The sequence below is a fragment of the Tympanuchus pallidicinctus genome, unplaced genomic scaffold (genome assembly GCF_026119805.1).
Source record: "Tympanuchus pallidicinctus isolate F22 unplaced genomic scaffold, pur_lepc_1.0 scaffold31, whole genome shotgun sequence".
Classification (NCBI taxonomy): domain Eukaryota; kingdom Metazoa; phylum Chordata; class Aves; order Galliformes; family Phasianidae; genus Tympanuchus; species Tympanuchus pallidicinctus.
The window spans coordinates 3664745-3676833 of record NW_026294749.1 but is presented as its reverse complement, the minus strand read 5'-3'; the positions used below and the strand labels follow the sequence as shown (position 1 = coordinate 3676833).

The following is a 12089-nucleotide window of genomic DNA, read 5'->3' as shown; positions in this document are numbered from 1 at the left end:
TTTTGTTGCACTGTACTTGATGGGAGAGGTTGAAGAAGGTTCAGAAGTTCAACAAACTTCCTAAAACATTCAGTAAAATTGATGACACAGTCCTTCTGGTCCAGAGGAGCCTAAATTTCCCTGTATTAGTGGATTCGATTTGAAAATGATGTTGCCAACATTGTGGACTTCATCAAATCCTGGTCACAAACCCCACAAAGAAGGGGCTTGTTAATAAAAGAAGGGGAACCACTTGCTCTCTCCAGTGCTCTTATGGACCAAATCTATGAGAAGTTTCTGATTCTGGATGGAGCCAGAATTTTTTTCCCTCTGAGGAACTGGAAATTTCCCAGGAAAATTCATATAGAACAGGAGAATCCAAATGACCAAACTGTGTCTAAATTCACTCCCTCCCAGGTATCATGTGTGTAATGTACCCTGCACAGCGAAACTCTGATCAGGGGCTCTTCAAAGCTGTTTTAAAACCTGAATGTCCCAAAGCCTATTGCACTGGAAATGCAAGATTTGCTACAGATATACGGGTTGAATTTCAACCCCATTCAACTGATGACTCAGCTTTGCTTGTTGAAAGCCAGCTATCAATTTGCAGAAGGTCATTGAGGTCCATTCCAAAATATTTTTTGTTCAGCCAAACCAAATGCTGACTGTTTTGCAAAAAGGTGAAGCTGATACCAATGTTTTCCATGACAGTAGCAGCCAACCTGAAAAATGAGAGGATTATGGATGCTTAATATCTGTCACAGCACAGGAGTCTGCACCTCCTGCAATTAGAAGGGAAGGGCAGCAGAAAAGTCTGATTTAAAGTTCACGGAAGATTTAGGTAAATTCACTTAAAGAAAACAGCAGCCTGTGAACTCCATCCCACTTGGACTCTGTTCTTCTATTTCTGTTTTTGAAAGAAGTAATCCTGAAGCTTTGTACCACACCTCCTTTTTCTATCTATAATGAAATCAGGTAAAGAAACTCAGTCTTAAACTTTAAAACCTGTTACCCACAATCTTTTTCCTTTTTTTACTGTCAGCTAATGCCCAACATGCACTGATCTGAGGTCTTTGATGAGTGAGCAACACAGTTTGCATCTGCATTAACTAATGGAATAAAGGTTTGTCTTCTGAGCTGAAAATAAGAGAAGAATGGGTTTAAGCTCTAAGAAAAAAAATCGAAATAACTGACTTGAGGAATATTCTCCCATTGCCTTTAAAAATAAGTGAGAGAAGTTAATAGAGAATTGCAGCAATGGTTTCAAACTAAAAGAGGAAATATTTAGATTGGATATAAGGATGAAATTTGTAATGATAAGGGTGGTGAGGTACTGGAAAAGGTTGCCCAGAGAGATGGTTGGTGCATCGTCCCTGGAGACATCCAAGGTGTGGAGGGGGCTCTGAGCAACCTGATATAGCTGTAGTGTCCCTGTTCATTGCAGGGGAATTGGATTAGATGGTCTTTAAGGGTCCCTTCCAACACAAAAGATTCTACTGTTCTATGAACCACAAACAGGAACTTTGCAGGGAGGAAAGTTTAATTTCCCTTTCCCTTGTCATACTATACCAAGTTTGTTTCTTCCCAGTATTGCTTGCTATTTGCTGTCTCTCTTTTCCTTAAGCCAGACCTCCCCTCGCCAGATGTTGTTTCCCTCTCCTGTAGCATTTCTCCTCTCCCCAGGTGTAACCTCCCGTTCTCCACTGGCTGCTGCTGGCAGCTGTTCCCTCCAAGCAATATGTTGCTAACTAGATGCCTCCAGATGGAGAGCAACTTGCCTTTTCTAGCTGGTTGCTGTTTTCTCAGACTCCAAAGACCCAGCATCAGCAGAAAAGGCTGGGGCAGGTCTGTGGCAGCCATTTGGCGCAGAACACTTGGTAGGCCTGATGGCTTCACCTCCCCATGGACACACAGGGTAGCATCCTGGTGAGCCACATTCAACCTGGTCCAGAGCAAAATGAAAATCAGCTGCTCCCTGATTTTAGGCTGCATATGCTCAGGCTGAAAAACAAACAAACAAACAAAAAACCCACAAAACAACAACAAAAAACACCAACAAACAAACAACAAAATGTGTTGTTAAATAGGAGCTTGGTATTTCCAGGATCAGGTCTAACAACACCAGACAACATTGCTAGAGTGCTGGAGAGGGAGTAGTGACCTTTGTGGGGTAGGGTACAGATTGGTGGATGTGCCTGGAAAGACAAAGTCTGCTGAGCTGACCGCACCGCAGAGCTGTATTTACACAAGCTGACCTGGATTCTAGGTAGCTACAAGCTATTTAACTCCTAGCAGTGCAAGCCTGTTCTCCCCCAAATCTTCAAACATGTTGATAGAAAATAAAAAATAAAAAATAAAAAGCTATGATTTCCCCCCCACCTCTTTCTTTTCCCTTTGTTCTTGTGGCGGTTATTTTTTTTCATAACAATTTTCTTGAGCAAAATCAACACGCACTTTCTTTGACTTGAACTAATTAACACTCTTGTTTCCCTCTTAAACCATATGTGCACGGTCACGGTTGAATGGTATGCAGAGAATTGAGAATGTGCTCTTCTTGATGTTTTTGAAAGGATTTATTGTGGAGAACTGAAACTAGGAGATGAACTATGGCCAATGGTGCGGGTACTCCCTGTGGATAGGCAATGGGAGAGTATCTTGGGCTGTATTAAGGCTGGCTGAATTTAGCAGGGTCTTTGCCAGTTATCCCACTGATTCCTGTCTGTAATTTAGGGAACAGCATCAGAGAATGCCATATAAAGCAAAAAAGGATGGGCAGGATCAAGGAAATATGAAGACTGCGTTCCTTGGAGTTCACTCACTCACAGCAAAGCCATTTGGATGCCAGGTGAGTTGGAGCTTTCGTGTGCAGTAGAGGAGCAGGCATGGAATGAAACACTTTCCACTGAGCGTTTCTTTTACTCAGGTATAATTTTTAAAAAAGCAAAAGGAAATATTTCATGTGCAAATGAGTTTCTTGATTATATGTTCTATCCTTACTAAATATGCCGGTTTAATCCTGCAAGGTTGGAACCTAGTGATTAATACATTCGAGGCAATTAGGCTGTGAGCTGCTGTCCTTACATTTGTTTGGTTATTTTCGGTAGCACATGCACACACTTGCACAGTTAGTCTGCATGCAAGGTGTAATTTATCTGTCTGAGGGCTGCATTCTGAGACACTGGGTTACCTCAGGGTGTCGTGATTCCTTTCCTCTCAATCCTCAAGGAATACCCTAGGTGCTGTCTGGCTTTTGCATTCCCATTAGAAATCAAGTTACACCGTAAAAGTGGCAGTAGCCATCTGCATGTAGCAGGTTGTGATTCCCATTATAGGTGAAATGTACCCATCTTTCTACCGAACTCTGAGGATTACTATTCCAGTCTCGTTATTTCTGCAAAGGATCTGTCAGCAGCCACAGAGGAGGATGCAGAAAATATATACAATATATTTACACTTGGTGATGTTCAACATCAGATATTTGACTACAGTCTCATGACCAAGGGAATGTAGAATGAATGCTGTTTGAGACTTCGGTCCTTCGAAGCAGGAATCCAGCTCAAAGCCTGTGTTTAATTTAATTTAACTTAATTGTTCATTTCATTTAATTTATTTAATTCTAGTATTTGAAGATCTGCTTAAAATAAAAAAGCCACTGGACTGACTTAATTCCTACCTAATTTCCCTACATTCCATTAAGGCATTCAAACCATCTGTGTCTAAAAATGATACACACTGTGTAACTTGTCTTGTGTGAGCACTCACTATTTCTTGCATTGTTTTAATGTATACACACAGAGAAAAAGCCCTGCATTAAAACACCACAAAGAATGCAAAATCAAACACTTGAAAGTAAGGAATTACACCGGGTAAGGAAGCCTATGTAAATCTAATTTGGTCTGTGTGTGTGTCTGTACTCACACATCTATGTTACACATGTATAAATAATGAGTGCAGTGTTTCTGTTTGTACTGGGACAAAAGCCTTTAATTACATGAGTACCTCCTGCTTTTTCCATAAAGGGTTTGCCTTGTTTGGTGAACAGGACAAGCCTGCTTTCAATGTGGGTCACTTTGCAGTGAGAAGGCTGTTCCTCGTAAGACCCTGCCCCTTTTGTCGTAGTGGTGAATCATGAACGAGGTGGGAGGCTGCAAGAAGAGCTGAGCTGTGCCACTGCTTCTGCAGGGAATTGAATTCAACATTTAGAAAGACAGCTGGGCGACAGCTGACAGGTATAGATATATCTGAGCTAGCTCCTTAACTCTACTCAAGGAGGATTCTCCTGACAAGCTCATGCAATTTAAATTGGCCATCAGAATGAACTTTGCCAATTTGCCCTGCTCTGAAGCAGGGGTGAATGCAGGAGCAGTTCTGCAGGCAGACTGCAAAGGGAACTAATTTCTAGCAAGGAAATGATCCCAAGAAGCTGATGGACTTCAGCTCTTCTGGTGTCACCACTGTGTCTAGAAGAGAACAACCCGGTAACATAGAGCTACCTCAGGTTTATCTTTCTTACTCTCCAGATGCTAATACAGTACAGCAGGACCTTCATCTTCATTAACCAAATTTATGAGCTCGTTTAAGAATTGGTAGTGTGGCAAGGTTTCTTTTTCTTAAATCCAGGTCAACTGTCTCTAATTATCTTACTTGGTTTTAATTCTTTATTAATCAAGTGCTGCCTCAGCAGCTTCAACATTTTGCCCAGGAGTGATGTCAGGCTTCTGCCTCTTCCTCCAAGCCTCATCTGATGTTATTCCAGTTGCTTTTGTCTCCTTTTATGAGTGCATGCCTTGAGACTCTGGACTCTGATGTACAAAAGCACTGCATGTTCACGGTTGCCAAGAGGAGCTGTGCTTTGAAAATACAAAATGCTGCACTGTGCTCAAGAATGCTAAACTGCTAGGAGCTGCAAGTTAGACACCCAAAACTTCATAGTTTTCACCTTAACCTATCTGCCTCTGGATTTCCCAATAAAGAGAATGGCAATAAATCTTTATTTTATGGAGACGCCGTGAAAATAAATGCATTAATATTTGTGAAACACTTGTGTACTTCGTAGGGGAGAACTATAAAAAAGCCCATGAGGACATTAATCATTAGATCTTGAGAGCAGAGTTTGAAGATAGTGCATTAAATAAGTCATGTGGCTCCATACTGAACAAAGAGAAAACAAAATATTGAATCGCTCCTCATTAAGACCCAGATTCTCAAAGGTATTTTAAGAGCCTCTCCCGCAGAGAGTCAGGGCTTCTTAAGTGGCCATGTATTTTTTTTTTTTTTCATTTTTTTCTTTTTTCTGAAATTGGCAGGAGTTCTATGAGAAATACTGTATGTGAGGGTGTAATTATAGATTGCATCATAATGCACACATAATTAACGCATAACAAATTACTCAAGGAATCTCAGTCGCAGCATTTACCAACGCCAGTTTGCTTGGCTTTGCAACATTCATTATCTTTTCCAATAGCTACTGTACAGGTAATTTTTCTCTGGGTTTAGAATAATAAACATCCCTGGTGGACAGAGAATGGGAAGCTTTCCCTCGCTGCACACCATCCTGCACAGCAGTACAGACCTCTGCAGCGTGAATGGCACAAGTAATAGGTTGCCATTTTCTGCTTCTACCTGCAACAGGGAGGGATGGAACATTTTGCCAGTGGGTTTCACTAGCATTTGCTGACATTGGAAGAATGGTAAAAGTTGAGTGTCTTTAGTTTAATCCCAGGATTAGTGGGGAGTGTGCTGAAATGAGCACAGGCTTTGCTGCCTGTTCCCCACATAGTTCAGCCATTTTTACCATTTTTAATTAATTTGTCTCTCTTCCTTGTTCCACACCCAGCTCTCACAGTATACCTTGCTGTCGTGAACTGAAAAATTCCCCGTTGCACCTGGATAATGCCCTGTGCATCCTGATCTGATCCCATAGCTGCAATATGATCCTTCTGGTCCTTTCCAACCTGAATTATCCCATGATCCTATGAACTCTTCTTGGTTTTCTTCATTATATAAATAGTCTGCATTCTAATAGGCTACTTTATTAATCAGTCTTTGTACCAAATAGCTGTGATTTATTGCATTGTCATAACTTTACCTCCACAATACAAGATTATTTTAGATAAAAAAGGCAACCAAGCATACATCCCATAAAACAGTAAAATATAGCCATGGTTGTTATTACACGAAATGAGGCCATAGCAATTCTGCATAAAACAGGAATTTGTTCCAGGTGCTCTTCATAGGCTTCCCTTCCAAGAATATGGAAATGCTAACTCAACAGCTAAGGAAATTTGGTTTCTTTTCCTTCTCTGTAAACTGGGTCCTGACTCTAAATCCTGCAAGCTGTGGCAGGGTGCCAACAGACAGGATGCCCATTATGTGACCAGGGGCTTGCTCTGCCCATGGTGATGCTCACTGGTTTCCAATGCTGCTCCAGCACTGAGACTCCTCCACATTATGGCAGGGATCAAAGTGTTCCTTTCAGTTCTGAACAGCAGAAGAGACCAAAGCCACCTTTCCTGTTCCTCCTCCTCAAACTTCTGAGAACACAGGTTAACAGCATGCAACTTCCTTAATGTAACTCAATGACAGTGGAAAAAATATGCTGAAAGACACTGAGTCATTCTTGAGTACAACCTATCTTCTCAGTGTATTTTTTTGTCTCCTAACAAACAGGCAACCCGAAGATACTTCATCTTCTGTCAGAGGTCAGTGAGGCACTGGTTAAGAAGCCCTGCACAGGAGTGAAAGGCTTGCTTCTGTAATCTTACCCTCAACATCTATTTGTGCATAACCTCCACCGTGCATTTGGAGTATCCCTTTCAAACTGTTTTTGTTTCTCAATTCAAATCAAAATCAATTTTCACTAGAACACATAATGACCTTTCTGTTATTTCTTTCAGTGAAATATTACTTCAATACTACTACTTCTTCAAAAACACATTTCTTAGCTACTAAAAATGTATTTTCTTTTCTTTTGTTTCCTTTTTTTTTTTTTGTCCTCAACCCTCCTGGACCCACAAAGAGGCTCCTGAGGATCCCTATTTCAAGGATGGGAAAACTTCTGCTACATAAAAATATGTGATTCCCAGCAATATACACCTTGGAAATTTTCTGTTCCAAACAATATCTTAGAACACAGGAGCAGCCCAGAAGAGGTGTTTTGCATGAATGTATATGGACAGCTTGAGAAATTGTCACCTCTCATTATATGCTTTTCATTGCCCCGTAGGATTTTATTCAGTTTCTACATATCTACTCTTTCACATCACTCCTACCCCTCTCTCTCAGGCTTTTTTCTTCAAAGAATCACAGAACCACTTGAGTTGGAAGGGACCCTTAGAAGTCATCTAGTCCAACTCCCCTGCTAATAACAAGGGCACCTACAGCTGTATCAAGTTGCTCAGAGCCCCATCCAGCCTGACCTTATGTGTCTCAAGGGACGGGGTATCGGCCACCTCTCTGGGCAACCTGTTCCAATGCCTCAATAGCCTTATCATTAAAAAAAACCCAAAACTTCTTCCTTATTTCCAATCCAATCTGTCCTCTTTTTAAACCGTTTCCCCTTCTATCTCAGCAGACCCTACTAAAGAGACTGACCCTTCTTTCTTATAGACCCCACTTTACATACTGGAAGGCCGCTATGAGGTCTTCACGGAGCCTTCTCTTCTCCAGGCTGAACAGTCCCAGCTCTTTCAGCTTGTCCTTGCTGGGGAGGCATTCCATCCCTTGGATGATTTTTTCCCTCCCATCTCTTCCAAAGTTTTCTGTTCCTTGCTTTTAGTCAAATTTCTCAAATCTATAGTTTGATTCCCAAAGGTCATTTCTGTTTATTCTTGCCAGCTGTAGGCCTTGCCCTTTGTGGAAAATAAGAGCTGGTGCTACCAGGGAACTGCTAGACCAGTCCTATTGCAGAAGGCATCCAGGAAGAGTAGTGAGCAACCAATTGGGGTAAATTCACAAGCTCACCATGGCAAAAACATGGAGAAATCAGGTGAGGTTCCTGTGGGTTAAGCACTGGATAGCAGGAGTCTGCAGGGACGAAGTGCAAAAAGCTGATGCAGAAAATAAAACTTAACTAGTGAGAGCATCACATGTAACATGAAATCATTCAGTAAGTACCGCAGTGGGGAGAGGAAGTCAAAAGAAAGTGAATTAGTCATCAGAGACAAAGCTATTGACTGATGCTGGGAAGGCTCAGAGTGCCTAATGCCTTCTGCGCACCAGGCTTTGCTAAGAGAGGTCACTTGTGATTAGGTGATTGCCATTACACATAGCAGTGACAAAGGAAAAGGAAAGAAGAAAGTACAAAAGCATTCCAGCAAGTTGGAGGTGTTCGAGTCAACATGCTGGCCTGGCTGTGGGTAAGGGTGCTGAAAGGAGTGGCTCTGGAAAGGCTGGAAACATTACTGTCCAACCCTGGGAGCTTGGGAAGGGCAACTGAGGAATGTGCTGATGGAAAAGCACGAGTGGGGCCTTTCTGTGGAAGGGCTCTTTAAAAACACAGAGAGCAGGCAGCCATTTTCTTCCCAGTACAAATAGGAAAATCCATTGCAAACAGCCAGGAGGGTCAAGCTGACCAAATTGCCCTTGACAGCAGCAGAACGGACCTTGTTGTAGAAGAATGGAGTGACCTTAGTTAGGTTCTGCACCTCTATTCATAAATCAAGTTTGGTTTATGTGAAAATGTCAGGTAGTGTTCATGGAACTCTGATGCCAGCAGTTATTGGTCATTACCTGGCAATCGAGTGGATTACAAATGCATTTCCAAAGGGGTCTGTTTCATTAGCAGCCTCCACAGGCAGCATTAACTGGGGAGTGACCAGAAGAGGATGAATTGGGAATTAAAAGCAATCTATAGAAATGCAACTGGAAGCGACAGGAGGCAGCACTATTGCAGGGGGGTTCAGCAGGCTGAGGCCTACATGAGCCAGCAGGCTGAGCTACATGAGGGCAACAGGGAGCCGTGAGGCAGCAGGGTTGTGATAGTGTGCACTAACAGTCATGGAGAAGGGTGGGGACTTCCTGGGATGCAGCTGTTGAGTAGGGAAATGTGGAATCAGATGGAATGGCAAAGTGTGTGAGGAGCGGGGTGGGGGGCTGCCCGATGCAGGAGGCCACAGGGACTGAGTCCTGCAAGCCGTGCTGAGGGAAGCCATGCAGACAGGATCAGAGCCACTGGTAAAGCCTCATGGTGCCCTTCATACGAAAGGAGCTGAGGGGAACGAGATCCGAGGAGTTAATGATGCACCGTAACTCATTTGCAGAGACCAGATCGGATAAATACGGTTGTCCACCACAGACCTGCTCTTCCATTCACATTCAGTGAAGATGCCATTTCTCTACTAATGCACTCATGTATTTTCTGCTCACTAACCACGTTCCTGTGTACGAGCACCTATTGATCTGCAGTCTCTGCTTCTCTTCTTCCATAGAAAGAAACAACTGCATAGCTCATCACGCACAGGCTGAAGCACTTACATGCCCAAGCGGGATCAGCCAAACACAAAAGTAACCTTCACCAATCCGAAATGCCTATGTTACAATTAACGGGAGGCACTCACACGGTTAGTTGAAGCTCGCACTGAGCCGAAGAGACGCAGACCCGCCCTCGCCCCGCTTCTACTCCCCGAAGCACCCCTGGCCCCGCAGCCCTAACCCCCCTCAGCCGCTCCTCCTCCTGCAGCGCAGCCAACCGCAGCCGCACTGCATTAGTAAAGGCGCACAGCGTAAATAATTGATCCGCGCAGCGCCGCGGGCCCGCCGCTCCCAGCCCTCTGCCTTCTGCGGGGCGGTGCGGGGCCGCCCCGGGCGGCGGGTCCCCGCGGGGAGCCGGGCCGGCGGCGCGGCGGGAGCAGGTGCGGCTGCCCGGCGCGGCGGGGGCGGAGCGGAGGGCCGGGCCGGCAGGTGGGGGCTGCCGGGAGGCGGAGGCGGAGGGCCGGGCGGCCGGGCTCGGCGCGGGGCGGCTGGGCGAGTGGCCGAGGCAAGGAGAGAGGCGGGCGGCGGCGGCGCTCCCGCAGCCCGGGCCGCGGAGAGGCCGGCGGGGCCGCCCGCTGCTGCTGCGGAGCCAGATGTGCGGGACGGGAGGCGGCCAGGGGCCCGCGGGGGGGTGTTGGGGGCTGCCGCCGCCGCTGCTGCCGCGGCCGGGGGGGGCCCTTTAGCTGGGAGCCGGGCAGCCGCATCGGGAGCTGCTGTTTTCTTCCCCTCCTTCCTTTGCTTTCTTCTCCTCCCTCCTCCTCCTCCTCACCAAAAGCGGGAGAGGAGGCGTGTTCGCAGAGCCTTGCTGCACCGGTTTTGCTTGGTTCGCTGTTGCCGGGTTTGGTTCGCGGGGTGATTGGGCTGCGGGATTTTTTGTGTGCTTTCTTCATTGTTGTTATTTTTTTTTCCTTTTTTTCTTTCTCTCTTCCCTTTCCCGTGGCCCATCGCATGCTCGGCTCCGGCTGGATCCTTCCCTTTATTTTCGGCGGTGCCGCTCGGAGGGGGGAAGGGAACGCGGGGATGAGTGCCGCCTGACGCACGGGCACGGCGAGGGGGGCCCGCCGCCAGCCGCAGCCCTCCGCGCCCGCAGGGCGAGGGGCTCGCCGCCGCCTTCCCCTCTGCTCGCCCCACTCCGCCGCAAGGTGTGCGTGCGCGGACGGCACAAGAAGGAGGAGGAGGAAAAGCCGCCCTCCGCCTCGCCGGCAGCCGCCGGGCGCCAGGGCTGCCGCCGTGCCCCCCCCTATGTGAGGCCCCCCGGGCGGCCGCATGGCGATAGAGCGGCGCCGCGAGGCGGGCGGCGGGGGCCGGCCGCTGCCCGAGGAGAACGGCTCCGTGCCGGGCGCCACCGCTCCCCCCCCGGGGCCGCCCCCCGCGGGGGCCGCCGAGATCCAGGCGGTGCCGCCGCCCGCCGCCGCTTGCAGCCCTCTGCTGCTCGACTACGACGGCTCGGTGCTGCCCTTCCTCGGGGGGCTGGGCGGCGGGTACCAGCGCACCCTGGTGCTCCTCACCTGGGTGCCGGCCCTCTTCATCGGCTTCAGCAAGTTCTCGGACTCTTTCCTGCTGGATCAGCCGGACTTCTGGTGCCAGCAGGCCGACGGGCAGGGCAACTGGAGCGTGGCTCCCGGCCACGGCAACCGCAGCGGCAACGGCAGCATCTTCCCCCCGGCCGCTCTGCCCACCCCCGTTGCGGGAAACGCCAGCGAGTGCGATTGCCACGAGTGGCACTACCGCATCCGGGCCGGCCTCGTCCAGAACGTTGTTAGCAAGGTGAGTGGAGGGCTGTTGGGTCCCCGGATCCCCGCTCGCGTGGAACCGATCCCCCCCCCTTTCCCCTTATCCTGTCCCCATTGCTGCGTGGGTTTGTCTTAGTCTCGTGTCTTGAGATGGCGTTCTCAGCACCGTTTGCGTGCGTGTCTGGCTGTCCCAGAACGTGGGTCTGTCCCATACAGGTGGCCATGGGAGGGCTGGGGCAGGGCGCAGGCAAAGTGCCTCTCAGTTCTATATATGCCATCAGAGCCAAGAGCCGGGCTGGTGCACAGGGAAACGTGGTTCAGGGAAATGGACAAAGTTCTGCAAATGTCTCTCATTCTACAGTCACGCCCTTGATATGGTTTTCAATAGAGTAGTAAGAGAGGAAATGTCTCGTGTGAGTTGTATAGCTCTTCTGAGGTAGAAAGCTCTGTTTTCTGCTCCCTGTTGCAATGGCTAAAGTGGAAAAACTCTGATGAGGGAGGCTGAATCCTTCCTATATTCAAAAAGAAGCCTCATGTCTTCACCTTCTCAGGTTTTGCTCGTGCTCTGGCTGTGTGAAGGCTCTGCCATGGGCCTTGTGGTGTTAGCAGACAGCTCTTGAAAGCGCTGTGTTATCTGTAGCTCTTGGAAGTGCAGATTTAAGCTGTTACACCAGGAAAGTGGTTCCCCTTTGGCTCAAAACCCCCAAACTCAGCACAATTACTTCCTGCTAGAAGTGTGTTAGGGATTAGCTGTGCTTATCTGGGAGAAAGCAATGCAGCAGTGACTGGGTGGCCGGTGTGCTCATGCTTTGCTCTGCCAGCAGGTGCTGGTATTAATCGTTGGAAATCATCATTTCTCTTTGTGTCCCTCGAAAGCGTGTGCAACACTGGGAAAACAAGCAAAGC

At 47.4% G+C, this 12089-nt stretch overlaps 1 protein-coding gene across 2 annotated transcripts in view; it reads left to right on the top strand.

The window, feature by feature from the left end:
• The first annotated feature begins 10469 nt into the window (after positions 1-10469).
• The window catches only part of SLC22A23 (solute carrier family 22 member 23), a 97656-nt gene continuing 96036 nt past the window's right edge, over positions 10470-12089 (top strand). For both annotated transcript variants that reach the window (XM_052697580.1, XM_052697579.1), the window contains exon 1: positions 10470-11217. In XM_052697580.1, the coding sequence (XP_052553540.1) occupies positions 10717-11217 (501 nt within the window). In that variant the 5' untranslated portion in view covers positions 10470-10716. The remainder of the gene's footprint in view (positions 11218-12089) is intronic.